Genomic DNA, 26,987 nt, shown 5'->3' with positions numbered 1-26,987 from the left:
GTGATTTTTAAATATGAAACATGACTTTTATAAACAGAGCTCATAGTTTCCCTGCTAGACAGGTTGACCTCTCCTGCCCTGTCTGCCTAGTTCAAAAGGGATGGCTGAAAGGCAGCCTAGATGTCTGTCACTAAGACTTCTTTGGCAATAACCCAGACTTGAGTTTTGTGGCTACTTAGTAACTTGTCTTCTTTAGAATTTAAATGCAAAGTACAATAAAAACAATTGAGAGCATTTCATCCATCTGTTTAAGCGAGCAAGCAAGAACCTTTGCGTTGTAGTGGTAGTGAAGACAGGACCATTGCCTCCTTGTTGATAAGTTTGTTTCTTTCTTTGTCTTTTGGCAGAGAAAATCTGAATTACCCAGTGTCCTCTGCAGTGTTTTTAGATTGTTGGTTTTGTTGCTGCTATTGTTTTTGTTGGGGGTGTGGGGCAGGGTTTCATGTATCCCAGGCTGTCCTCAAACTCACTCTGCAGCCTCTCTGGTTTATGACCTTGGACTCTGCTCTTTGTGCAGCGACTTCCCAAGTGCTGGGGTGGCAGGCATAGGCCCCCCCTTCCCTGCTTATGAAGTGCTGGAGATTAGACCCGGTGGGCTGTGCATGCTGGACAGTCTCTATCAGCTGAGCCCCTGCACTTGCCTTTGAAAGGGTAAAAGATTTAGAATTTCCTGCCTTTAAAAGAAACATCTCCCGCCTTTTCTTTTCAGTTGTTTCACAGCTGCAGAGCTGAGCTGGCAGAAGTGGGTAAGATTGCCGAGAGAAGGTGTGTTCCCTGCACCTTTGCCCTAGAACCTTCCACTAATGTTTGTCTGGGACCTGTTGCTTCTGCTTTCTTGTACCTTGCCTTCCTAAGACCCTAACCCTGAACCATACTGTTTTGGTGCTCACTACCTTAGCATGAACTGGATTTCTCAATAGTTAAGTGCTCCGAGCTGTTATTTGTCAGTTAGTGAGCTCAGCTGTTGTCTGTATTCTTTAGCTCTCCTGTGCATCAACGTGTACTGTGATAATTAAGGTCGCCTCAGATGTTTACCTTCGTCACCGAATTCATCTATATCTCTGTATCATCTGTTATGCTAAAATAGATATTTACATATATTGACCATTACCACCTTTCCACATACTTTTTAGCTGTTTGACTGTCTCCAAATTATGAAGTATAACTATAAAAAGACATGAGTATGTTGTTAATTTGTTATTATTTTTATTCTATTCACTTCTGCCATTCGGTGTATGTTAGTCTTCTATTGACCAAATATGTAAAGAACCTTTTTTTTTGGCTCATGGTTTTGGAGGATCAAGCCATGGTTGCCTTAGCTCCATGGGGCTGAGATAAGTTGGGTTTAATGGTGGAGAATGGAAGTAAAGCAAAGCTGCCCACCTCAGAGCAGATGGGAAGAAAGAAAACAGGGGAGGATGACAAAAATGGGGAACAGGAAGAAGAGGAAAGGGCCAGAAAACAAACAGATGCCTTCCCAGGGTATGTCCTCAGTATGTAGGCCTCCCCTTCCAGCACCCCTGTCCTCTCCCACTAGTACCACAAGCTGCAAACCAGTTCTTCAGCACATGAACTTGTCACAGTGGGATGTATTCCCGACCCAACCATCATGCCAAACATAGTGACATATAGTAAACTACAGCAGTGTTTTAAGCTTTTTAGAGATCTCATTATTTCCCTCTTGATAGTTATAAACACACCCTCCCGTTTTAAATGGAGTCTCAGACTCACTGTCAATCATTCTCCTGTCTCTACTTCCTAAGAGTAGTAAGAGTAGAGTCACAGATATGAGCTGCCATGCTAAGTTTAAATCCCCTGATTCTGATAAACATTCCTTTAAAACCACCAAGAAAAGAGGCTGGAAAGGTGACTCAGAGGTTAAAGCATTTGCTTCTCTTCCAGATGTCCCAGGTTTGATTCCCAGCAACTACGTGTGACAGCTCAAACATCTGGAACTCCACTTCTAGGGGAATCCTGTGCCTTCTACTGGCCCTGCACACACCTGGTACACAAATACAAGCAGGCCCCACACATATAAAAATGCACATTGAATACAAATAAATACAAAAAAATAGTTACCAAGAAAAGAGTATAAAATATGCATACCTTCACCAAATAAAAATTTATTTTTGTGCTTTGTGTAATTAAAAGGAGGTTTGTTCTTTTAAAATGTCATATATAGATGTTTAGTTAGATGTGGCTCAATATTAGAAAAGAGAATTTACCTAGCATTGCTGAGGCCCTGGTTTATTGCCCACCCCTACCAGAGAGAAAGAAGGAGGCAGAAAGAGGTACGAGTGTGTTTATATATGAGAGATAATATCACCTGATACCCTATAGGGAATACAATTATCCCAACATCCCCTTTTTCTTCCTTTTTTTTTTTTTTTTGTTTGTTTTATTTGTATTTTTGTTTTTGTTTTGAGACATGGTCTCAACTGTATAGTTCTGCATATCTTGGAACTCACTAGAGAAGGCTGGCCTTGCTCACAATTCAAATTCCAGTTCTGGGTTAAAGGTGTACACTACAACTGTCCAGCTTAAGTTTTTTTGTTTGTTTGTTTGTTTTTGTTTTGAGATAGTGTTTCTTTTAACTTTGGCTGGCCTTGAACTCATGGTTTGTAAAGTCAGAGTGCCCTTGAATATTAATCTACCTGCCTCCACCTCCCAAGTGCTGAGATTACATTCGTGTACCTGCATGGCCAGTTTCTGTAGGGTTAAGTTCAGTCCCAGGACTCCTCGAATGCTAACTAACTAAGCATTGAGTCAGCTGAGCTGCATCCCAGACCCTCACACCCACCATTGTACTGCTGAATAGTACACCAGGGAATGAGCGCTCCACACTGAAGAGGTGAAGCCAGGTCCTACTGAATTGCTATTGGTCAGAGTCACTTCCTTGTTTACTGCTAGTAAAAGCAGTGCTTAGGTAGGCTGTGTAGGAAGGGCAGGTTAAAACCAACAGACACCATAAAACAGCCAAACAAATGGACCATAAAGTAAACTCCAAGACAATACACTGCCGTAAAATGGCAAGCTTTGCTTTGGCAGAAGAAAGTGGCTTTATTTTTCCTGTAAACAAACACTGCTTCTTAACTTTTGTGGGGACATTTTCCCTCCAGTACATCTGTGTTGTGATAGTAAGAGTTCCATCAAGGGGGATGCATGCTCATAGACAGGAATTGGATTTCCTTTAATTATTTGATTCCTACATTGGCAAAACTGTAATTTCATAAATATCCTAAACAAGATGGCAGATTTATGTTTGTTTCTAACTCTGGCCTCTTCTTTTCCTTTCTTGGTTTTGAAGAACATCTCTATCCCAAGAGAGAGAGCACACTGTAAAATGCCACAAAGCACAGCTGCCCACTCTTGACGGCACATACAGCCTTGATCCCTTGGTGAATAGAAGGAACACGGGCTTGTTGTACATGTATGAGCTACAGACAGTGGATGGCAGCTGAGTTACTTCTCCTGTAACAAAACACCTATCTACGTTCAAAACAGTTACAGATGGTATATTTTCAATACAGCCCACCCTTTATTATTAATCAGATCAATAGACCATGGTTAATGCTTATACAGGGCACAGTTCATAGATTTATTCCTAATTGTATTTAGTTTGTTTTAAACTTCCAGGCTGGCTCCACCTTTAGTATAAGAATCTAACAACTTCACACCTCTACCACTAGTTCCTTCTAAGCCTCCGTTACCTTTCCTCTTCCTTGCAGAAGCTTCCTACATGGTCTCTTGTCATTTCCCTCTCTGCCTGCTCATAGCCAGAGTGACCCCATAAAAATGTTAGCTCTCATGCCTTATTTACTTTAGTAGCTTCCTTTCTAGGACATAAGCCAAACCTGTAATGTACCCTTCAAAGCTTTGTGCTGTGGTTAGCTCTCGAACCAAGGCGTTTGCCCCTGGCTCTGTCCAGCCCCGGTTGCCACCTCCTTCAGCCACACTGGGCAGAGCCCTTCCTTTGCACTAGGTGCTCCGTCTGTTTGGCCTGCTCTTCCTTCACATGTGTGCACACAGTTTCCTCCAAAGGAAACTGCACTGAAGGTTTCTTAGCCTCTTCATAGAAAATACTCCCTCCCCTCGTGCCCCTAATAGCACCATTCACTTTACTCAGTAGTTTTTTGGTCTGTCTGCCCCGGGGTACTGTGAATTCCAAAAGAGTTGGGATTTTTGCCTGTTGAGATCAGCTTATCACATCTCCAGTGTATAGAAAAGCCTAACATGGTGGGTAGCCAGTGGTGTTTGCTGAATGGATGAATATATGAAGATTTGGTTTTCTGCTATCTCATTCTTAGAATTTTTTAAATCACTAATGGTCATAGGAGCCTGAGCTGAAATTCTAGAAATAGAGAACCCTATAGTCTACCTGTTCTGCCCAGCCTCTAGCCAAATACTTCCTTATGTCCACCTCTCTGCTTTAGTTTTTGAATTTTTTGAGACAAGATCTCACTGACCTACAGGTCAGGCTAGCCTCAGACTTACTATATGGCTGAGGTTGGCCTAAAACTATTGATCCTACAGCTCCCGCCTCCCAATTCCTGTGTTTAAAACAGTGTACCACCACACCTATCTCTGTTTGGAGTGTTGTTGCTGTTTTGTTTTAATGTTTATGAGTACTTTGCCTGAATCTATGTCTGTTCATCATGTGTATGTGCCCGGTCCCCACAGAGGCCTAAAGAGGGCATCAGATTCTCTGGGATTGGAATTAAAAATATCATGAGCTATGGTATGAGTGCTAGGAATTGAACCTGGGTCCTCTGTATGACAAGTGCTCTAACCATTGAGTTTCCAGTCCCTCTAGGTTTTTTTGGTTGTTTTGTTTGGTTGGTTGGTTTGGGGTTTGCATTTGGGTTGGTTTGGCTTCACTGTGGTCCTCTTGCCTCAGCCTCTCAAGTGCTGGGACTAGTTGCATGCCCACCACCTAACTGGGCCAGCTCACTCTTTTTCTCTTCTCATTTCTTTTTCACTCAGGCAGTCCAAGGCAGAGGATGCTGTCAGCTCTCTGAGCATTATTTCAGGACTTACACTGATTGGCTCCCTCTGCCTCGCAGATTACCTGTTCTCAGCTCTTCTCCTCTTGTCCCATTTAAAAGCCTACAGCGAAAGGGTTCTTTACTCAGTCTTATTTAACTAAATCCCAGTTAACTGCCGAGTAGGATTAGCAGTGTCTTATCCCCTCTGTAGAACATGCTGATTAATGCCTACAGCCTACTGAATGCTCCCAGCCAAGTGTTCACAGCTAGCAGATGATGCTGTAGTCAGCCTTGGTACTTCCACTCCCTCCTCTTAAGTGTGTAGGCATAGCAAAGTCAGTTGTATTTATGCCCACCTGGCTATATGCCAAAAACATGTACATTGTATAATTGCTAAATATCTAATACAGTGATTTTTAATAAATGAACTCTATTTTTTAAGTAGCTTTAGGCCCTCAGGAAAAAAAATGAGGCAAGTAGAATTTTATGTATTCACCATTCCCACACACCCACAGCCCACCCTACTGCCACATCCTGGCCAGAATGGCACATCTGTTGTAATCAACAAAATTGGCACATGACTATAGTTCACACCAAGGTTTCCTCTTGGTGATACCCATGCTATGGGTTTTGACATTCATATGATATCTGTCCCTTGCTGAATTACCCTACAGGATAGTTTCAGTTCACTAAAAAGCTCCATATTCATTGTTCCCCACACCAAATCCTGGCAACCACTAGTTATTTTTACTCCATAGGATATCAAATTAGTAGACTAGTGCAATATTACTTTCATATTGATATCTTGTACTTAGTAATACGTATTGTTTCCTCTGTGCCTTGCCATGACTTGCTAGCTCATTCTTTATATTACTGAATAACATGCTATTATCTGGTTATACCACACTTTATTTACCAACTGAAAGACGTTTTTATTATATCCAGGTTTGGCAGATATGAATAAAACTACTATAAATACCCATGTCTAGCAGGGTTTTTATACACATAGATTTTAACTCAATTAGCCACATACCAAAGATCATGACTTCAGAATTACTTAGCAAGCACACATACTCTTGAAACAATTTGCATTCCCATCAACAGTGGATATTACTATTGCTCCATGTCCTTGCCAGCGCTTACTGTAATCGGTATTTTGGATTGTGGCCATCTAATAGATAGACAGTAGTAGTTTTAATTTGCAATTACTTAATGACATGTGATCGTATATACTTATTTGACTTCTGTCTGTCTTCTTTGATAAGGTTCTATTCTGCAGGTTTTGGTCTGTTTTTAAATTGTTCTTTTATTAAATACGGTTTTTACAAATATTTCTCTCAATTTGAAACTTTGACATTTTCTTTTGCAGATGAAAAGTTTTTAATCTGGAATTATTATTAGTTACTTTTACTTGTTTTTCTTAGTATGGTGTCTCTTTCTATTGTATGCATCTTTATATTTAAAGTGGTTTTCTTTGTAGGTAATATATAGTTGAGGTTTTTTTTCCCTTTTTATTGTATTTGCTATTTTGTAGGAGGGGTAAAGGGTGTGGATGTGGGTATTTGTGTGTCACAGTACTCATGTAAAGGTCACCGGACAACTTTTGAAGTTTTCTCCTTCCATCTTGTGAGGCAGCCTCTGTTTCTGTCACCGTGCATGCTCCTGGCATGTGTACTCCAACCTCCGGTCTTCCTGTAGGATCCTGTGATCACAGCGGCACATCAGTGGATCTGGCTTTCTGTGGGTTATGGCGGTCTGACTCGGGCCGTCAGGCTCAGACAGCAAGCTCGTTTGCCCATCAGGTTGCATGGCTTGCGAGTGGAGGCCAGCTCCCAGGGATTGGTTCTCTTTTACCATGGGTTCTAGGATTAAACCCAAGTCGTCAGAGCAGCTTGGCAAGCCCTGTTCCCTTCCCTGGTCCAAGGAATACTATTTAAACATCACCCAGTTTCCTTTTTTGTTGCCCTATATTATCAAAAGCCACATTCCTTTTTGCTATTATTTGTTGAATATGTGCATGTCTGCATGTATGTCAGGTGCACACGAGTATGCACGCATGTAGAAGCCTGAAATTGACTTTAGGTAGCTTGCTCTCCATATCTTGTTTTGAGACAGTCTCTCAGTTGAACCCAGATCTTCCTGATTCAGCTTGTCTTAATCAACTTACCCCAGGAATCCTGTCTCTCTCACCCTCCCAAGTGCTGGGATTACAGGCAGCTGCCACATTTGCCGGCTTTGTACATAGAGCCTCACTCTTGGTAGGGAAAGTATCCACTGGGCCATCCCTCCAGGTGCCCCACAACCATGGACCCCTTATGACTTGGTAACCCAGCTGGCTACACAGAGAGAATGGTTAGTTAATATGATTGATATAATTTTTAATTATACCTTATAGTTATTAAGATAGTATTAAATTAGTTATTAAATTAGCTCTTGGCTAAGTGAATAGTTAGTGTTGTATGGAATTTGTAGGTCCCTCTGCCAGGAAGTATCTTGCATGATATTTATGTAAACGGCAGCAGAGAAGCAAATGTGTGTATTTTGCTTTGCCTTTGTACACATTTCTGCTCCTTCCAGAGTAGCATTCATTAAATGTCTTAAATGCCTTGCATGGGATTGTAAAGTTCACTGTGACCTCTGTCCTGGTACATTATCAGGCCCAGATGATGCGCTTGAAGGACTTTTGGCATTGGGTGACTTAGTAGCCGTGATTCACTTTGAATCACCCCGTCCTGGACCAGATGAAAGCTCACTCCCATGGGGTCCAAGCCATGTTCATGCAAATCATTGTATTTTCCAACTTACTGAGCTACTTTAGAGGCCTCTGGTTCTCACTGGCCTTTTCTTCATTTCCTTCTTTTGTTGATCTTGGCCCCTTTATCTTCCACCCACTTTATTACTCATTTCTTAGAGGCCTGGCTGCTCAGTGACACTGAGAAAATGTGGCTGAAGCCATATGGGTTGAGTAACACAAACTTAGAGTGCAGGCTGGGGGCGTGGAAAGTGTGTTCTCTGAACTTCCTTTGTTTATGTGCTCTGTTTATATGTTGTTAAGGTTGTGTTATCCAGCTGTCTCCCTACATTTCAAAAACTGACTAAGATATCTGGGGAACACTCTTAAGAAGGCCATGTTGACATAGTGAGCAAAAAAAAACACTTAATTTGTTCCCTGCCAAATAATATATCCCTTTAAGAATGTGGGAGCAATGCCAAAAGGCTTCAGATGCCCAGTTCTGAGGTTCTTGAAAGGCCAGTGACTTCTAGGGACACTTTCAGAAATAAGTTGACCAAGTCCTTTTTAGGCTGGAGGCTGTGTGACTCTTAGACTATGGATTCTAACTCTCTCTTTTTGTGGGGAAGGAACCAAGGTAAATGAACATTAATACTGGGCTGGTAATCCTGAAAGCCCATGCTCTCATCCGGTCTTAAATAATATGAGCTAAAACTTCAGAACATTTGCGTTGGGATCATTCTAGCGAGCAAGTGGGATTCTACAGTACTTGTCAGAGACGTTCCACTGTAAATACCTTGTCTTGAAGAAACTGAAAACGGTTCTCAAGCCTTCCCTCCCATGGCAGGAGCACCTTCCTCTGCCTTTCAGGCTTTCTGTATGCCGTAGTTCTAGGATAAATACAAAGAAGCTTTTTTGTCATGTTCAGTTATTTATGGATCTTGGTCTGCTAAATAATAACTTTAGAAATGAAATTAACTAAGAACAAAAAGTAAAGTGTCAGTTTCAGTATTGGGGAATTAAACCATTCCATTGAACATTGAGAATGTGGGTCGGTGTCACCTGCAGCTGCTTCCTGTTTCCCCCTGAGTGCTCCCCCTCCCCCGGGATGAACACTGGCTCTATCTAGCTGCTGTGCTGGCCTTTAATAGCCTCTCCCCAAACCCGCTATGGAGCAGCACCCGAGTACTGCCAAGGGCCTCCTCAGTGAGATCCATCCTTTACTTCTCAATTCGCCCACTGATTGCGGCCTTCTCTCTTGAGTGCTTTGCAGTTCCACTTAAGCGGCTGATGTTTGGGGTCACTATTGAATGTTTTGTGTGAATATCACTTTCGTGATGAATTGGCTGCTGCTGCTTTTAGCTGTATGGGGTGAAGCCCTTGGTGGTAAACCTTGAAAGGGAAAAATCCTTCTCTGTAGAGATATGCTAAATGAAATTACTCTCTTTGTCACTTTGTCCTTTTATCCTTGCAGCCCGATAACCTCAGGTTCTTGTGATTTATGTGTTTTCTTCAATTAAGCTGAGCTGTTTGCTGTACGCAGGTGCATGCTATTCCCGCTGTGGCTATGGCAGTGAAGTGGTGCAGGTTTCTGACCTGGAAGTGTGGTTTCTCTGACTCAGAACCACATCAGGATGCCTTCCGTCCATTACTTCCTTTGCACTGTTTCCTTTTTGAAGAGCTCACTTTGTCGCCATTTAATGCAAGCATGATTCATGAGGGACTAAGAGCTGGCACTGTTGTAATGATACTGCATGTCGTCGTGCTCCAGACGCTTGCTGTCTTAGCCTGTTCATGAAGTGCTTTCAGCTTAATCCCTCTCAGTAAGTTAAGTCAGTTAAATTTTGTAAGTTAGCTCAGCAGTTTTGTCTGTGTCTACAATGGTGAAACCTTAGCTTAAAGTGGTTGCTTAAGTATCTTGCTCCAGGTGGCAGCACTTCCAGGTCACTCCACCTAAAAAATCTCTACAGGAAAGGAATACTTCTGAAGGCCTAGGGAAATGGGGCAGTGGGTAAAAATACTTGCTGCACAGACAGACCTCATAGTGGAAGGACAGCGTCTGACCTCCGCACATAAACCATGATGCACACACACCACACTCACATGCAGTGCACACACAGGAACAACAAGTTAAAGTTGCTTTACTTTTTTAAAGAACACTTTAGTGAATGAATAAAAGATTTTCCAAGTATGCTATGCTTATTAAAACTGGGCTTGTTTACATTTATTTGTATGTATGTGTAGTGTATATATGTGTGGTGTATCCCCATGTATGTGCATGCACACACACCTATGCATGCGGAGAAGACCATCCGGTGGCCTGTTCTATCAATTGCTAATGAATTCCCATAAGACAGGGCTTCTTGCTGAACCTGGAACTCACCATGTTAGCTAGTATGGCCTACCAGTAATTCCCAGTGACTCCAGTCTGTCCCCTGTCCCCCAGCACTGGGTTTATAAGTATGAAGCTGGGTATCCTTATGCTTGCACACTGCCGCTCTTACTTACCCTGAGCCATTTTCGTAGCCCCCAACTTGTTTTTCCTCTGGTTAGTTGATAAAGAGCGTAGTTAAAAGCCCTTTAACCACAAAGTTTAAATTGATGTGTCCAAGTCAGGAAAACAAACATTTAGGTCAGTTTCTATTCTGTTGCTGATGTAATAAAGCTAAGAAAGGCAGGCCCTTAAATTAGTGGAGCTTGAACCAGAAGTAATTAAGCCATTAATTTTTTTATGACTGTCTCTTCCTTGCAGGGACATGGAAAGCTTGATGGCCAGTTCTACCCTGCCGCCCCTTTTTGCAGATGAAGATGGCTCCAAGGAGAGCAATGATCTGGCTGCAACTGGGTAAGCCGCTGCTCCGGGACTCTGGACCTCTGCAGAGGCTTCCGAACACGGCTTCTGACCAAGGATGAGGTGCTAACCAGGCAGTTTTGTGCCATAAGTGTAGAAGGTGCATTTGTTGGGCTTTTCAAAGAAAGCTGTTGTAAACCACTCTGTAATGTGCTTGTGGCTGCGGTCCAGTCCCTGTAAATTGGTTCAGCAGCACTGTGGGCCTGGCAAAGGGAATACCTGTTAGCAGAACACGCTAAAAATCAAACGAATTTTCTCTGTAAGCTTTGATAGTTTTTATTTTTTCCTCAAAGATCAGACTTGTGTGTGGTTTGTGCATGTGTGTGGGCAAGTGGAAGCGGGTGTGAACTAGTTTTTGTTTTGTTTTGTTTTTTTTTTTTTTTTTTTTAGTTTTCTGTTTAATGAGTTAGCCAGCAAGCCCCTGTGATCTTCCTGGGTCCACTTCCTTCAGTGCTGCACCGGGCTATCCCGGCATTCCCATGAGTCCTGGGATCCACACTCTGGTCCTCAGGCACTCTTAGCCATGTCTTCAGCCCAAGTTCTAGCTCTTTAATGTGATTCTTTGTTCAAGATGTTTAGAGGCTGGAGCAAAAAAGATGGCTAGGTTGTTAGAACACTGCCTGTTCTTCCAGAGAACCTTGGTTTAGTTCTTAGCACCCACATGCCCGGCTCAACAACCTTCTACCACTCCAGTTCTAGAAGAGCTGACGCTGCCTTCCGAGGGAGGGCATTGTGTGCGTGCAGTGCCTGGGCACACAGTCGGGCGCAGCCACCATGCACATAAAAATAAGCAACATTGTATTAAAAATAATAATTAAAAAAAAGATGCTTAGAAGTTTAGCCAACTTCTTGTTCCTCCATCACTTTTGCATGGAATCATTAGACAGAGTTATAAAATAATTCAGAGAAAAGTTAATAGCCGTGTCTACCTCTTACCTTGAAAGTCTCTGTTCCACTTGAGAGGGGTTTTTTTGTTTTGTTTTTTTGTGGGGTTTTGTTTGTTTGGGTTGTATTTGTTTGCTTGTTTGCTTTTTGAGACAAAACTTCTCTGGATATCCCTGGCTGCCCTTGATCTCGCTCTGTAGATCAGTCTGGTCTCAAATCTGCCTCTGCCTCCTTGAGTGACTAGAGTAAAGGCCTGTGCCACTACGCCTGGCTTGAGGTTTTTATCTTTTCTTGATATTTAGAAGCTGTTTACCAAAGAAGAAATGTATTCACTATTAAATGAAATGAAAGAATTATTTTAATCTTCTTTAAAGCCCTTTTAAAAATACTCCAAAACAGATATTGTGTGACTCTGTTTTCTTCCCTCACATCCATTTCTCACCTCACTGATACATCTGCCCTTTGACCTCTCTGCTTAAGTGAAACTGCTCCCCAAGGCTTTTCTAAAGGCTGCCTGTTTACTGAGTTAGTTCATTCAGGAAAAATGTTCGGTTTAGCCAGGCAAACTGGTATACCCCTTTAAGCTCATCATTTGGGAGGCAGAGGCAGGCAGATCTCTGTGTTCAAGTTCAGCAGTGTCTCCAGAGTGAGATCCTGTCTCAAAACAACATTTTTGCCATACAAACTCTTTGTATACCAAAGAGTGTTCAGGCCTTAGATCAAAAACAAAGGTCAAAAGAAATAACAAACGTGGTCTTTTTATTTTACTTTTTATTTTGGATTGACAATATCTCACTATGTAGCCCAAATAGGCCTAGAACTCATTCTGTAAACCAAGCTGTCCTCAGATTCGAGACAATCCTCCTGCCTCTGCCTCCTGAGTGCTGGAATTATAAACTGGGCCACCACACTTGTCTTCCTCCTCCTTTTATAGCTCAATCCTGAGAGAAAAGTGAGAAAGTGAACTGTAAGCAGGGTGCCTTCTGTGTTGACAGGAAGTAGAGTGAGGGGAGTAGGAAGGGTTAGGGGACAGTTTTAGACAGTAGCCAAGAAAACACTTACTGAGACATAATTTGAGCATTGGGCTCCCTCCCCCAAAACAAATCAGGTCACTGGAATGTTACTACCTAAGGAAGACTTTTATGGGCAGAGGAAGCACTCAAGGGAAGAGCCTGGAAGGAAGGACATAGCTGCCTTGCAGAATCGCCAGAAAGGCCACGTGGCTAAAGCAGCAGACTGAATGATGGGGGTCAACAAAGGGTTCTGTGGGTGCTTCTTTAGTGTACCAAGGAAATGCCTTGAGATCTTTAAATGCATTCCGGTGTAGAAAATCCATGGTAGGGCTGTGTTTCTAACAAGCTCGCAGCCAGTGCCCCAGATGCTAATAGGCTGTACTGAGTAGGAAGGGCTACCATGCAGGACTGTAAGGTCCTTTAACCTCTACACACTGGAGGGTTTGAAGAGAATGAGGTCTGACTGATTCTTGCTGATCTGACTGTTCTGCTGCCAGCAGGGCAAAGGAAGCCAGGGCTGGAGCAAAGACACCCACGTGAGAGGATCTGGAAGTAATTTGGAAGAGAGATGGTAGCCTGAAGAACATCACTCAGAACTTTGAGGAGAGTATTTTTGCTGAGCTCGTGAGGGGAAAAAACTTAATCGGAGTGTTTCTAGGATGTGGGAACGGAGTTAGTGAGAAGTATGAAATTCCAGAGCTATTTTGATAGTAGGATCTGCCAGCGAGACCAGATGAGCAGATGAAAAAGGAGAAGACAAAGGCAGTTTCAAAGTTTTGGCATCACCAGCTGGAAAGATGGAGTCACCTCTAACTTAGATGGGGGAACTGAACAGTTAAAGGAAGGAAGCCTGATGAGAAAGCTATAAAACTAAGGGACTTGTTAGAGTTCTAAGCTGGGATGTCAGTCAGGCAATACCATACCAAGTTCTGAAATTCCAGACGGTTTAGGCTAGAAAGAAGAAGCGGAGATCATCACAGCATGTAGCTAATAGGAAAGCCATGAGACTAGATAAAATCACCAAAGGAATGAGCACTGGAGGCAGGGGTGTGGCCGGGGGTGGGGAAGCACCAGCACCTGAAGAGCATGAGCTCCAGCGTCTAGAAGACAGACAGAAGGAAGTCAGCCAGAATCACAGTGAGGGCAGAGAGGCAGCAGCATAAAGAGTTACACAAGGGGACTAGCATCAGAATGGATGGTATGTGTCAAAGGATGGGAAGAGGCTGGCTGTGCCAGGCCCTTCTGGTACCTGGGATGAGTACTGAGAAATGGCACTGGACTTCACACGATGTTTACCAGTGGCCTAGATAAAAGTTGTAAGCTTGCATCTCCTTTGAAATTCCCTTCAGAGAAGATGGGAGAAGAGTTGAATTCCGTGAGTATAACCGATTCTTTCCAAGGCCTTAGCTAATGAGGGAAGGAACAAAGGAAGACCTCCACTGGAAGTTGGGTAGAACACAGTATCTTTGTTTTGTTTCCTTCTGCTTTAGGAATTATATAAACATACTTTTAACAGAGTGTGCCAGTCCTGCAGAAGGAAGAACTGGTCATGCCAGACAGGGCAGAATTGCTAAAAATTTCTTCTTGAGTAGCCAGGAGAGAGTGAGATCAAGGGGGAAGTGGAAGGTTTGTTGGCTTTAGCTAGGAGCATGCCCAGTGGACACCTGTGACCACTCCCTTCCCACCACCTGCCCAGGTCTGTCAGGAATTTACGGGATTGCTATTCTTTCCCAACCTGATAAGCATATTTTGATGGAAGAAAAATGTTGGAAACTCAGGAAGTTTTAAGCTGGTAACAGTCGAAATGAAAGTGATATAATGGAATGAAGGGGAGCACAAGTGGCCCAGGACACCCAGAATAACTGAGACGTTTGCAAAGGACACTGCTAAGATCAAACGGGGTATTTATGTGTATGAGTGTTTTGACTGCATGTATGTGAATGTACACATGCATACTTGGTGTCTGGGGAGATCAGAAGAGGGCATTAGATCCCCTGTAATTAGAGTTAACCATGGTTATGAGCCACCATGTTGGTGCTAGTATTTGAACCTGGGTCCCCTGTAAAAGCAGCAAGTGTTCTCAACCACTGAGCCATCTCCCCAGCCCCAGTGGCACTACGTTTTCAAGAACTTGGTTAATGTTGACTTCGTAGCTGCTTTTTAAACAAACATACACTTAATAAAGGACCTTAACAATCTAGAAGAAACCTCCTGTGGAAAATCATTGGCATGTCTCCTAGAAAAAGTCAGAAAAGTGTCTCTTCCTTCATTTACAGTATAATCTGCATCTGTTTTTGTTCACTGTTCTATCCACTATGACCTGATATTTGTTCCCATAATTTCACTGAAATTATATTCCCCTAAAGCTGCCTAACCGGGGATCCAGATTTAACAGTGTTGTCATTTTTAGCATGTTTTTTTGTTTGTTTGTTCGTTCTGTTTATGTTGTTTTGCTTTGTTTTTAAGACAGTGTCTGGGGCTGGAGAAATGGCTCAGTGGTTAAGAGCACTGACTGCTCTTCCAGAGGTCCTGAGTTCAATTCCCAGCAACCACATGAAAGCTCACAACCATCTGTAATGGGATCCAGTGCCCTCTTCTGGTGTATCTAAAGATAGTGACAGTGTATTCATATTCATAAATAAATAAATCTTTAAAAAAATCACAAGACATTAAAAAAAAAAAAAAAACAGTGTATTACTTTGTAGCCTGGCTGACCTGGAACTTTCTATGTAGACCAAGCTGGTCTTGACTTCACAGAGATCCACCTGCCTCTGACTCCCAAGTGCTGGGATTAAAGGCGTGCGCCTCACCCAGCTAGCCTGTCTTATTTTACCTTAACATCTTTTTTCTTGGTTACCACCGCCCTTTTCTAAAGTTTCCCTTTTCTTTCTCCTGCAGTAGTGTTCTCCTAATTCTCCAGCCTCCATCCCTAATGTTTCTAACACTTGCTTTTAAAATGCTATCATCTTGACCTTGTTCTGTGGGACTTTTCTTCTCTCTCTCATATATATGTATGTATGTATGTATGTATGTATGTATGTGTATATATACATGTGTGTGTGTCACCAGCTTCCCTCTCCCCCAGATCCAATCATCTCCTGTTTCCCATGAGAAAAGAGCGGGCCACCCAGGGATCTCACCTGATCACAGCATAACCAGTATGGTAGGACTAGGCACATAACCTTCCTATCAAGACTGGACAGGACAGCCCCAGTAGAAGGAAAAGGGTTCCTGGAGCAGGCAGACGAGTCAGGGACACAGCTGAGTCCCGCTGTTGGGAGTCCCACACGAACACCAAGCTACACAACCATAGCACACAGGCACACAACCTTCCGAAGACCCATACAGGCTTTGGGATTGTACTTGAGTCTCTGTGAGCTCTGTGAGCCCTGCCTAGTTGATTCTGTGGGCCATGTTCTCCTGGTGTCCTCTGTCCCCTGTGACTCTTACCTTCCTCCCTTTTCTTTTGCAAGGGTTCCCCAAGCTCCACATAATGTTTGGCTGTGTGGGTCTTTGCATCTGCTCTCATCAGTTGCTGGATGAAACCTCTCTGATGCTGATTAGGCTGGGCTTCGGTCTATGAGTGTAGCAGATAGGCTTCGGTCTATGGGTGTAGCAGGTAGGCTTCGGTCTATGAGTGTAGCAGGTAGGCTTCGGTCTATGAGTGTAGCAGGTAGGCTTCGGTCTATGAGTGTAGCAGATAGGCTTCGGTCTATGAGTGTAGCAGGTAGGCTTCAGTCTATGAGTGTAGCAGAGTATCATTAGGAATCATTTCACTGACTTTTTTTTTCTTTCTCTTTTCTTTCTTTTCTTTTTTTTTTTTTTTTTTTAATTTTCTTTTTTTGGCCAGTTGTGTTTGATTATATCCTAGGTCTGTGGGCTATTCAGTCTCTGGCTTTTGGCAATCTAGGCAGTGTCAGGTGTGGGATCCCTCTCGTGGCATGGACCTCAAATTGGGCCAGTCATTGGTTGGCCACTCCCACAAGTTCTGCTCCAGCACATCTTACAGGCAGTACAGATTGTAGGTCAAAGGTTCTGTGGCTGGGTTGATGTCTCAGTCTTAGCACTGAAAGGCTTGCCTGGTTACAAACGATGGACAGTTCAGGCCCCACACCCCTACTTCTTTATCTCAGGGCACGGTTTCCGGTTGTCTGTAGGGTATCTCCATTTAATTATGCTATAAGAATTTCATCTCATCCATGTGTCTGTCTCATCCATACACCCTGCTCTGCTCGTGATTAATAGTAAGTACCTAATCCCTGACTAGAAGCCTCAGAATTACCTTGGACTCTTACTTTTCCTTCCTTATTTATATTTATGCCAATTCACTCATTCCAGTCTCCACTTACTGTGTCTCTGCTCTTCATCCTGCCTGTGTTTAAATCCCTTCGTGTCTATGGCCCTCACCAGGGCTCCTTCTTCTCTTAGACCATGTTCTTTTTAGGATGATAGTGTTTACCTGATGAATACCTATTCATCTTTCAAGATGGCCTTTGTGAAATGTTTGTAGCAGCCTCTGCACATATAGAAAATTCATCTGACCTTCTCCGGGGCCTCGTCTGACACTTTCTATAACCATCTATTACAGTCCAGCGATCATTGCCGATTGTCCAATGGAGTGTGTATTCTTTCAGAGTAATAACTGAATATTACTCTACCATCTATATTCCTGCCTCTCCTACCTTTTCAGTCCTTCTCTTTAAATAAATAAGTAAACACCTTACTAGCACATGCAAGTCTAAGCCTCAGTCACCTGTCATCTTGTGCCCTCTTTATCTACTTCTTAGAAGAACTTACTAGGAGTAGACAATTGGCTTCCAATAGCCTATTAGATTAGAATATTGGAATAGTTAATAATTGTTAGTCAACAGTTAATTAATCTATTGGAATAGGGGACCTGCCTGACTAGCATTTATACTTGGGCTATGATTTTAGCTCAGAACAGGACACTTGTCTCCATGCTGTATGAGTTATTTCCTGTGCTCATTAAGAAATGGCTCTAATATGATGAGTCAAAGTACCTGGACAACCCCATTCATCTGCTCCATTACTAGGCTTTCCTCATCACATGGGAAACACATGAAAGGTAGCATATAAAAGCCAGGCTCTGCTGCATGCTTAGAGAGCTAAAACATGAAGTCTATGTTTGGGAGGAGAGATCATTGTTTTGGACAGAAATTACGAGTTGGTTTTGCTAGGAAATGTCTGTCAAACATCATTCTACTGTATACAGATTGCAGTGGTAGAAATAATTCAAGTACTGACTTGTGTTTTTGCTGGCAGGAAAATTTGTCTGCGGCCTGGTAAGAGAAGGTTTTACTTGCTTTCTGTGCTGAACTTATGTACTTTGCCTGTTGCTCAGGTTAACACACCCCGAGGGTCCATATGGCAGTGCAGCCACATCAACGACCAACCCAGAGTTTGTAGAGGATCTCTCCCAAGGCCAGCTGCTTCAGAGTGAGTCTTCCAATGCTCTAGAAGGCAATGAGCAAAGGCCTGAAGATGAGGTGAGCTAACATCTCCTATCACTGTCCACTGGGGCTTCCAAAGCAACAGGCATCCAAGGAGTTGTCGAGGGAAGTGACTGCCATCTCATGCCTTAGTTCCCTGGGCTGAGACTTGCCCAGCTTTCTCATACGTATCTCTTGTCATATCTAGAGCCATATGAGTGGTTTTAATGACATAGAGACATCTGTTTACCCTCCATCTGACTAAACGTAACTACCTCCTATAATGTTCATCAGTACTCGGGGAGTTGTTTTGTTGTGTCGTTGGTTTTATTGTTGTTGTTGTTGTTGTTGTTGTTGTTACTGCTATCTTGAAATAGGGTCTCCAGTAACTCAAGCTGCGTGCTAGAATTGCAGGTGTGCTTACCATGCTCAGTCTTGAGAAAGAGTGAATGGTTTAATTAAGTAACTACTAAGAAGTCTTTATGCCGTTGTTCATGGCTACACTCTGTTCACAAGCCCTGCAACACAAAGTCATATGTGCCAGGTCACTTAATGACTCCTCCCTCATGTAGGGTCCATCTTTCCCCAGGTCACACAGAAATTCAGTATGGGCATGGGCAGTCCTGTCCTTCCTGGGCCTTCCGTTATAGATGACTTTATTACAAATGACTGATGACATTCCACTCTTCTGTTTTAAGACAAACAAAGAACAGCATCATCAATGTTTGTCTTTTCTCTTGTGGGAAAAGACTAGTTTGTTCATTTACCCCATTAGTATTTTTAAAGATAATAATGAGTGCTAGTAGCTTTGCCTTGACGTGTCATGTGACTGCTGTGGGTGTGGGGTGGTGTTTGTGTGGCGTATAATGCTGGGGACTTAGGCTAAGCACATTTGCACATCCCTAGGCTCCTTAGTGGCTTCATGTTCCTAGGCTTTCAAAAAGTAAAACAACAACAAAACTGGAAACATAATCTCTAATATACTATTTACCAAATGCAGAGCCGTCACCATTCACATGTACTCAGTGCAGTACTCCAGTTAATACATAGATGCATCGGTCCCTTTTTGAATCATGTTCATCTTTCTCTGAAATAAAACTTCCTGTATCCATGGTACATTAACTGATGGACTATGCATTTGTTAAATTATGGAACAAAAATACGATGTGTCTCATTTAGAAGGCCAAGAAGAAAGACTGTGGTAAAATATTAGTGACACCACAGGGGTTTTTGTTTTGCTTGAGTGATTTTTTGGTTTGGGGGTTTGGTTTGGTTTGGTTTGGTTTGGTTTGGTTTGGTTTGGTTTGTTTTTTCAAGACAGGGTTACTCTATGTAACTCAGCTGTCCTAGAACTCACTCTTTGACCAGTCTGACCTCAAACTCAGATCCGACTGCCTCTGCTGAGTGCTCGAACTAATGGCATGCACCACCATGGCCAGCTGACACTGCAGTTCTTAAAAGCATATTAAAAGTTGGTTTGATCTGCTTTAGCTAAACCCAGTATATGAAGACTTCTATCTCAAAGTCAAAAGACAAAAAAGGCTATGACTTTATAAAATATACATCTTAATGAACAATCATCAAGCCAAAGAACTTGTCTTCCTTTTAGATATGTTGCTGATAGTTTCCTGAGACTAAATATTAATTTAAATGTCTGTCTGATGTTTGCTATGGGAAACTAACTGGTCTTTAGTATCAGTGAGGAATGCTTTCATGAATTATTTTTACTCCCCATGCTGTGGCTCCTCCTTCACTCGGTGCACGTGACAGTAACTCCTTCTCTGGTTGGGCCTGGTGCAACTGAGTGTCTCATATAGACCGTCCCTGTCAGGAAGTATAGAGGAAGACCCAAGCTTGCACAGTCGAGGTGTCCTCATCTTTCAGGATTAGCACCAAAATAACCCTTTAGACAACAAGGGTGGGATTCAGGCCTGAAATCCCAGCACTCAAGAAGCGGAAGCAGTAGAAACACCATGAATTTGAGTGTACCCTGGGATACATAATGAGTTTGAACCCAGCTTGGGCTATCTAGAGAGACCCTGTTTCCAAAAATTTCTCAAATTTGTAGTATGATGTCTTAAAGCACTGGTTCTCAACCTTCCTAATGCTGTGTGACCCTTTAGTACACTTCCTCATGCTGTAGTGACTCCAGCCATAAAATTATTTTCATTGCTACTTCAGAACTGTAATTCTGCTATTGTTATAAATCATAATGTAAATATCTGATATGCAAGAATCTGATATGCCACCCCTGTGAAAGGGTTATCTGACACACACGTCCCCTGGGTCATGACCCACAGGTCTACAGTTGAAATATCTGGAACTTTTATTTAGTGCTATAGTCTCTGGTATTTGACTGGGCTGGGGAGTTTTGACACTCCAGGGCCTAGAGGAAAGTGCAGCTCATGTCCACTTTTGATGTTGGTATTTGTTATATTGCTGATGGCTTACTTGAGTGATTATTGTTTCAGTTTTGGTTTTTTATTTTGCTTTGTTTTATAGCAAAGAAGTAAACGAGGAGGTTGGTCCAAAGGGAGAAAAAGGAAGAAACCTCTTCGAGACAGCAATGCACCCAAATCCCCCCTTACAGGGTATGTTCGGTTCATGAACGAGCGTCGAGAACAGCTTCGAGCAAAAAGACCAGAGGTCCCGTTTCCAGAAATCACGAGGATGTTGGGCAATGAGTGGAGTAAACTGCCTCCTGAGGAAAAACAGGTGATGGTTCCTGCTTCTGATGCTTTCCTCGTTTTTGGTTGTATCTCAGAAATTATTTGGGGGCTAGGGAGATTTGGGACCTGAAGAGATTTGGGGACTGCACTCACTGCTCCTCCAGAGGATTTGAGTTCATTTCCTAGCACCCATGGTAGGTGGCTGACAGCTGCCTATAGAGGATATATCTGACATCCTCTTCTGGCCTCTATATAGGCACCCCCATAGACATGACATATATTCACACACACATGCACACACATGTATGTAGTATAATATAATATAAATATTTTTTAAAGATTTCTATCAAAAAAGCAAAAAAGATGGACAGTTGATTCTTTCTTGGGTCACAGTGCTTAGAAGATCAGAATATCAGAGGGCTGAGGCAGAAGGAGCACAAGTTCAAGGCCCATGTAGGCTACAGAGTGAATTCAAGGCTAATCCAAGCAATTTAGAGTCTTAAACTAAAGGAAACTACAAAAGGGGGTTGGATGTAGCTCATAGCAGATCACTTGCCTGCCTTACACAGGTCTGTGTTCAATGTCTAGTACTGCAAAAGGAAAGTGCAAAAGGGGCTTGGGGATTTAGCTCAGTGGTAGAGCTCTTGCCTAGCAAGCGCAAGGCCCTGGGTTCGGTCCTCAGCTCTGAAGAAAAAAAAAAAAAAAAGACAAAATAACAGGAAAGTGAAAAAAGACTGAATGAAGCAAGGTGTTGAGACCTGGAGTAATAAAGTAAGTTGACCAGTGCCACCCACTTAGCTAGTGCCATGTGGTGAAGAGGAATTCAGACTGCTGGCTTTGTGTTCTAGGTTGGAGAACATGCACCCTAAAGTCTATGTCTGCAGTCTCAGAACAAGATCTTTGTAGATGTAGCTAGCTAAGGAGAGGTATGACTGGTTTAGATGGCCCTGATCCAATGACTGGTGTTCATAGGAGAGAAAGAAGACACAGGCCCCGGTGGAGAGGCATATAAAGAGAGAGGTAGAAATAGGAATTACGTTTCTATGAGGCCAGGAACAGCAGAACCACCAGAAATTCAATGGGGAAGGAAAGGAAGACCAGAATAGCCGAATCTTTGTGGTTCTTGTGTCTAGCACAGTGAGTAGAAACTGTCCCAAGATTTCCTGTCCTAAGCATTGTGAGCCAAAAGGACTCTAGAATCTACCCCCAACCAAAGCAGCTACATTCTATTTGATATGTATACTGAGTTCACAGAAGAATGTTTTGAAAAGTGGTTCAATATTAAGAAATTAAGAAATCTATCAAAGTAATGTATTCCATTGAACTAAATGAAAGTCATGAATAAAAATGAGGGGAAAAATCATTTGCCAAAATTCTTCAATTCACATAAGAATGTTATTTAAGAAAAAGATTGTATTGCTTTACTGATTGTTTTAAGTAGAGTTGTAGCAAATTTAACCACTATAGGAAATAAAGCAAGAACCATCTGATCTCTCTCCTCCAAGACAGAAACTAACCCTGTTGCCATAGTGAAAGGAGAACTCCTTTGTCAGGGAGCTTGGAGGAGAATTAAGCACAAGGCGGCCATGCGCTGGGTAAAAGCCACTGAGAGGCTGGGAGGCTGGGGCTGGGTTGCCAGGCTTGCATTAAAGCCCCTGCTTCCCGGCATCGCAGAGATCTATATTTCTTTTATGTCTTAAGCTCTTTATGACTTGCACGCTTTAAAATGGATTCCAAAAAGACTGAAACCGAATTGAAAAATACTGTCTTGGGAATTAATTGAATTCAAATTTTTTCAAAGAGATGAGATTAATTTTCAATTTGAAGCTTCATGTTTGTGGTAGCAGCCGACAGAGAGCAGTTTATAACTAGGGGATCATCAGCTGGACATACCAGGTTATTATTTCCTTTTTTATCTTTATTGCAAAGTTAATGCTTACACATGGTTTATTTTTTCTGATAATGGCAAAAGTGACAGTGGTTCTCTAATGATAGCCACTGTCAGATGATAAGGATAGGGTTCGGTATGTGTTTGATCAACTTTTGATTTTGAAATCATTTCAAATGCACAGAAGTTACAAACAGAAACCGTACAAAGAACATACAGAAATCCTTGTAAACAGCTTCTCTGTTGCTAGCACATTCAACCGTTCTCTTCTCTGAATCACTTAAAGGTGACTTGCATATCTGCTGGCCCTTTATCCCCAGAAGACTTTTGTATTTCCTAAGACTAAGGATCCTCTGTTACGTCATCAAGCTGATAAAGTCATCAAGTCCCCTCTTTCATGTTAACATAGTGCAGTGCTCTTGCCTGCAGACACTGAGGTAACTAACGTCTTCCCGTACAGCGTCCCTTCCTGTGGCTTTAACCTAGTACAAGCTGTGCTCAGTCAGATGTATGTAGTGAGGTGTGTGTAGTTTTCCCCAGGCTGTTCGTTCCCTGGCACTGCTTTGTCTTTATAAGTTATACCTTGATATTCTTAGAGAGTAAGAACCCTCTCTCTCTGACCCTTCTTCCCCACACATGTGTCTTTGTTTTTACTTTTAAGGACACATTCTTCATTTTCTGATTGTCTGACATTCCCTCGTGATTAGATTGATGTGAGACATTCTTTGTCAGGATAGATAATATGTACTACCTAGAGTATCACATATACATACATACATACATACATACATACATACACACACACACATATCATATACCATGGCCCATTATTACCTATTTGTAATTTTATTTACTTGATAAATTTTTCCTAATAATTCATAAGCAGTCTGTGGAGAGATATTTTAAAGACATGTGTAACTTGTTTTACATAAAAAAAAAAATGTCTGTGATGCTGGGTGTGGTGATTACACCTTTAACCCAAACATTCAGGCAGATGGCGCTCTTACAGGTTCAAGGCCATCTACATAGTGAGTTCCAGGATAGCAAAGGATATGCAGTGCGACCTTGTCTCGGAAAAAAGGAGAGTTTATATGATCTAAAGAGAAGCCAGAACCAGGCATGGTGCCACATGCCTCTAATTCTAGCATTTGGGAGGCAGAGGCAGGAAGATCTCTGGTTTCTAGGCCCAGTTTAGTTTATTTGAGTTCCAGGACACCAGGTCAATGTAGAAAGACACTGTCCAAAAAAAAAAAAAAAGGAGGAAGAGGAAAAGAAAAAGTGTCCCAGGCTTACTATCCATAGATAAGTTTCACCTTATCTAATCTTTATTATGTTTACAGAATGCTAAATTTCTGGACTTTTAACACTCCCCACACACACAGTTACCAGTTGGCCCTCAGCTTTGTTTTACTGTTCTTTCCTTTTGTTAGGTTGGTTGGTTGGCTTTTGGGTTTTTGTTGTGTTTTGTTTTTTGAGACAAGGTTTCTCTGTGTCACCCCACACTGTCCTGGAACATGCTTTGCACACCAAGCTGACCTCAAAATCAGACCTGCCTACCTCCGCCCTCCAAGTGCTGGGCTTAAGGCTGGCCTCAGCTTTCTAATCTATATAGGAGTGTCACCCCTCCTCCCCTTGAGTGCTTGCATTCTGTTTATTATTGGTATGATCATAAATAATTCATATCATGAAGTTTATTTATTATATGTTTCTTTATTTTCCAGTGGTTTCTAAATTATTACTGTAGTTATTTGTTGCTTAAATCGTTGCAGATTTATATCTACTGGGTAGAGGACAAGATTTCTAATATAACCTGAATCTGGTTTGTTCATTTACAGGCCACACCTTTTATACTTTCTTATACCTAATTTGATGAATGAAATGGACAAGGCATTAAACAAAACAGTTCTGGAGATCAATGGACTTGTTTAAATAATTAATAGCCCAAAATGATCAAAGCATACAGCTAAAGCTCTCTTAAAGTAGTCTCTTCTGGGCCATAGGATGAGATCACTCCTCACGTTCTCCAGCTTAGTGTTCCACTTGTCTGGCTTTTTAAAAGGCCAATGGGTGTATGAGATCATTGCCTCAAAATGAGTTGAAGGGAGAGAAACAAACTAATATTCCTCACCTTCCCCTGGGAACATGTGCCTATATGGAGTTCAGACCTCTAAAGAACTCCAGTGGCCATGTGAAATTCTATCTGCAAGGCTAAGGAGATGGCGGACTGTAAGCTTCATGAATGTCTTATGATGGTGCTCTCAATAGAACTTACCTTCATTAAACTAAGAAAGGCAGTACACAGTTTAGAGAGTCTGTCATTTGTTCATTTGTTCTCTAAAGGATGTGTTTTGTTTATTTATTTTATGTGTACGTATGTGTGCCGAGGTCAGGACAACTTTCAGGCACCAGCTCTCTCCTTCAGCCGTACAGGTTGAAGGATCAGCCTGAACTTGCCAGAACTGGTAGCAAGCACCTTACCTACTGAGCCACCCACCAGTCCTTGTTTATTTTATAATCGAAAGGTTTTATTCTGTACCTACAACTACTCTCAGATTCTTTCCTAAGGCGTGCTGACTGTATAATTTTTTAATGTTTTAGTTGTACTGTTTTCTTTTAAAAGATAATTAATACTTCACCTAACATCTCAGGTTTGTTTTTTGTTTTTTTTTTTTTTAAATGATTCCACATTTCCTTTCTAGCGCTACCTTGATGAAGCAGACAGAGATAAGGAGCGTTACATGAAAGAACTGGAGCAGTATCAGAAGACCGAGGCCTACAAGGTCTTCAGTAGGAAAACACAGGACCGTCAGAAAGGCAAATCTCATAGGCAAGGTATCAGAACTAAGTTTGTCATATGTGATGGAATGTTGTAAAGCCAGCTGTTAAAGTGGCAAACATGAAAGATGTGTTTCTGTCATCTCTCTTATCCTGTATTCACTTACAGGTGTCACCTTGGCATTTTACCAAAATCACACCACTCTCATGTAGACATTTTGCTTGGTTTTCCATATGTAAGATTAAGAATCTGGCTCATGCACTGAAACTGTTATTAGCTACCAAGCCTTTCTTTGTCTAGCTTCCAAATTAGGCATTTTTCTACCTTTAAACACGTCTGTCTACTAAACCATGTAACCCAATTGCCCTAGTACCTTAAGCCTTTCCTGTGCTAGTCCTCTCAGCCTCCATGGGCCTCTTCTTTCAATAATTTATTTGTGTGAATTCAAAAAGAGATCTGATGAGCTTCTCTGTTAAGTACTAGACTCTTCTAGGCATTGAGAGAGCAATAGACAGCACCCATGTCTTCATGGGATTTTTTTTTTTTTTTTTTTTTTTTCTGTTGAAATGGTACATCTCACTCCAGTCCCCGTCTCCAGGAAACACTGCCAAAGGCGCTGACCACACTGGCCTGTCACTCCTTAGCACAAACCACACTTCTTCTCCACACTTGCACACCTAGGCTGCTAAGACCTTTGGTGTGTGTCTCCTACCTACTGCCCCCTCTTCTCTCAAAGGTAAAAGTGGTTGCTGTTTTCTTATGTCCAGTTGTGTGGTCTCTAGGTGTGGGTTCCATTTAACATTAGTAGACTGACAGTTAATGTCATGAGTGAAAATATCACATGTTGTGAAAGTCCACAGCAAGTTTTGAGGTTGGCAAAGTCATATACTTGGGTCTTATTACTGTTTTCTTTTCAAATTTAATGTTTTCTTTATTCTTATATTTTTTAGATGCAGCCCGACAGGCTACTCATGATCATGAGGTAATTAGCCTTCTGTGTACATGTCTGTGTGTGTGTGTGTGTGTGTGTATGTGTGTGTGAGATGCTGTTTGAAATACTGTTCATGAATAGTACAGAGTTTTTACCTCATAATTCAGACTGAATGAGTTGCTTTGGCTAGAAGGATCTTAACATATGGTAGACACTTATGTCATGAATCTGCCTTTGAACTACAGTACCTAACCCCAATCTGCTCCCATAGTCTAAGAATTCTATTAGTTTTAAATGCCAAAAATGGTTGGAATTCTGAGTAAGATACAGAAATGAAAGCCATCTAGTGACTACAAATTGGCCGTAGTTTACCACCAACAAATGCTGTCATCCCACTCTCAGAAAGGTGTTAGGTAGGAACTCGAGCATTTGGTTCCAGCGGTCCTCAGCTAGCCGGGAGCTCACAGCCGATGGCAGCTCAGTCCCTGGTCCTCCTTCCCACCACACTGGCATGTGCTTGTTCATCAGCCTCTTCTCTCTAGTTCACTTCAACCCCGTCAGTAGAATTTAAGCCTGCATTTCTGTATGTATCTAATATATACATAAGCTTGTATGTTTGGCTGTGGTGCTTTTATATGCTTCAGACATGGACATAGTTTGTTAAATATATGATTACAAAGCAGTTAGGGTCTTCCATAATAAGTCCCAGCTTCCCACTTGAACACCTTAAAACATTTAGTGCTTCCCGTCCTCTCGGTCCTGCTCTCCTCTGCCTCGTGTCTGTGTTCCTGTTCTTCTCACAGGAAAC

The 26,987-nt window shown here is 42.1% G+C and overlaps 1 protein-coding gene across 1 annotated transcript in view; it reads left to right on the top strand.

The window, feature by feature from the left end:
- Hmg20a (high mobility group 20A) overlaps window positions 1-26,987 on the top strand; it is a 75,990-nt gene that overhangs the window by 35,134 nt on the left and 13,869 nt on the right. The window contains exons 2-6 of the mRNA XM_076925701.1: window positions 10,469-10,561; window positions 17,828-17,972; window positions 20,418-20,630; window positions 25,172-25,304; window positions 26,199-26,230. Of these exons, the coding sequence (XP_076781816.1) occupies window positions 10,473-10,561; window positions 17,828-17,972; window positions 20,418-20,630; window positions 25,172-25,304; window positions 26,199-26,230 (612 nt within the window). The 5' untranslated portion in view covers window positions 10,469-10,472. The remainder of the gene's footprint in view (window positions 1-10,468; window positions 10,562-17,827; window positions 17,973-20,417; window positions 20,631-25,171; window positions 25,305-26,198; window positions 26,231-26,987) is intronic.

This window comes from Arvicanthis niloticus, chromosome 26 (assembly GCF_011762505.2).
Source record: "Arvicanthis niloticus isolate mArvNil1 chromosome 26, mArvNil1.pat.X, whole genome shotgun sequence".
Classification (NCBI taxonomy): domain Eukaryota; kingdom Metazoa; phylum Chordata; class Mammalia; order Rodentia; family Muridae; genus Arvicanthis; species Arvicanthis niloticus.
Note: the sequence above shows the minus strand (reverse complement) of the source record. Positions and strands in the feature narration are given on the sequence as shown.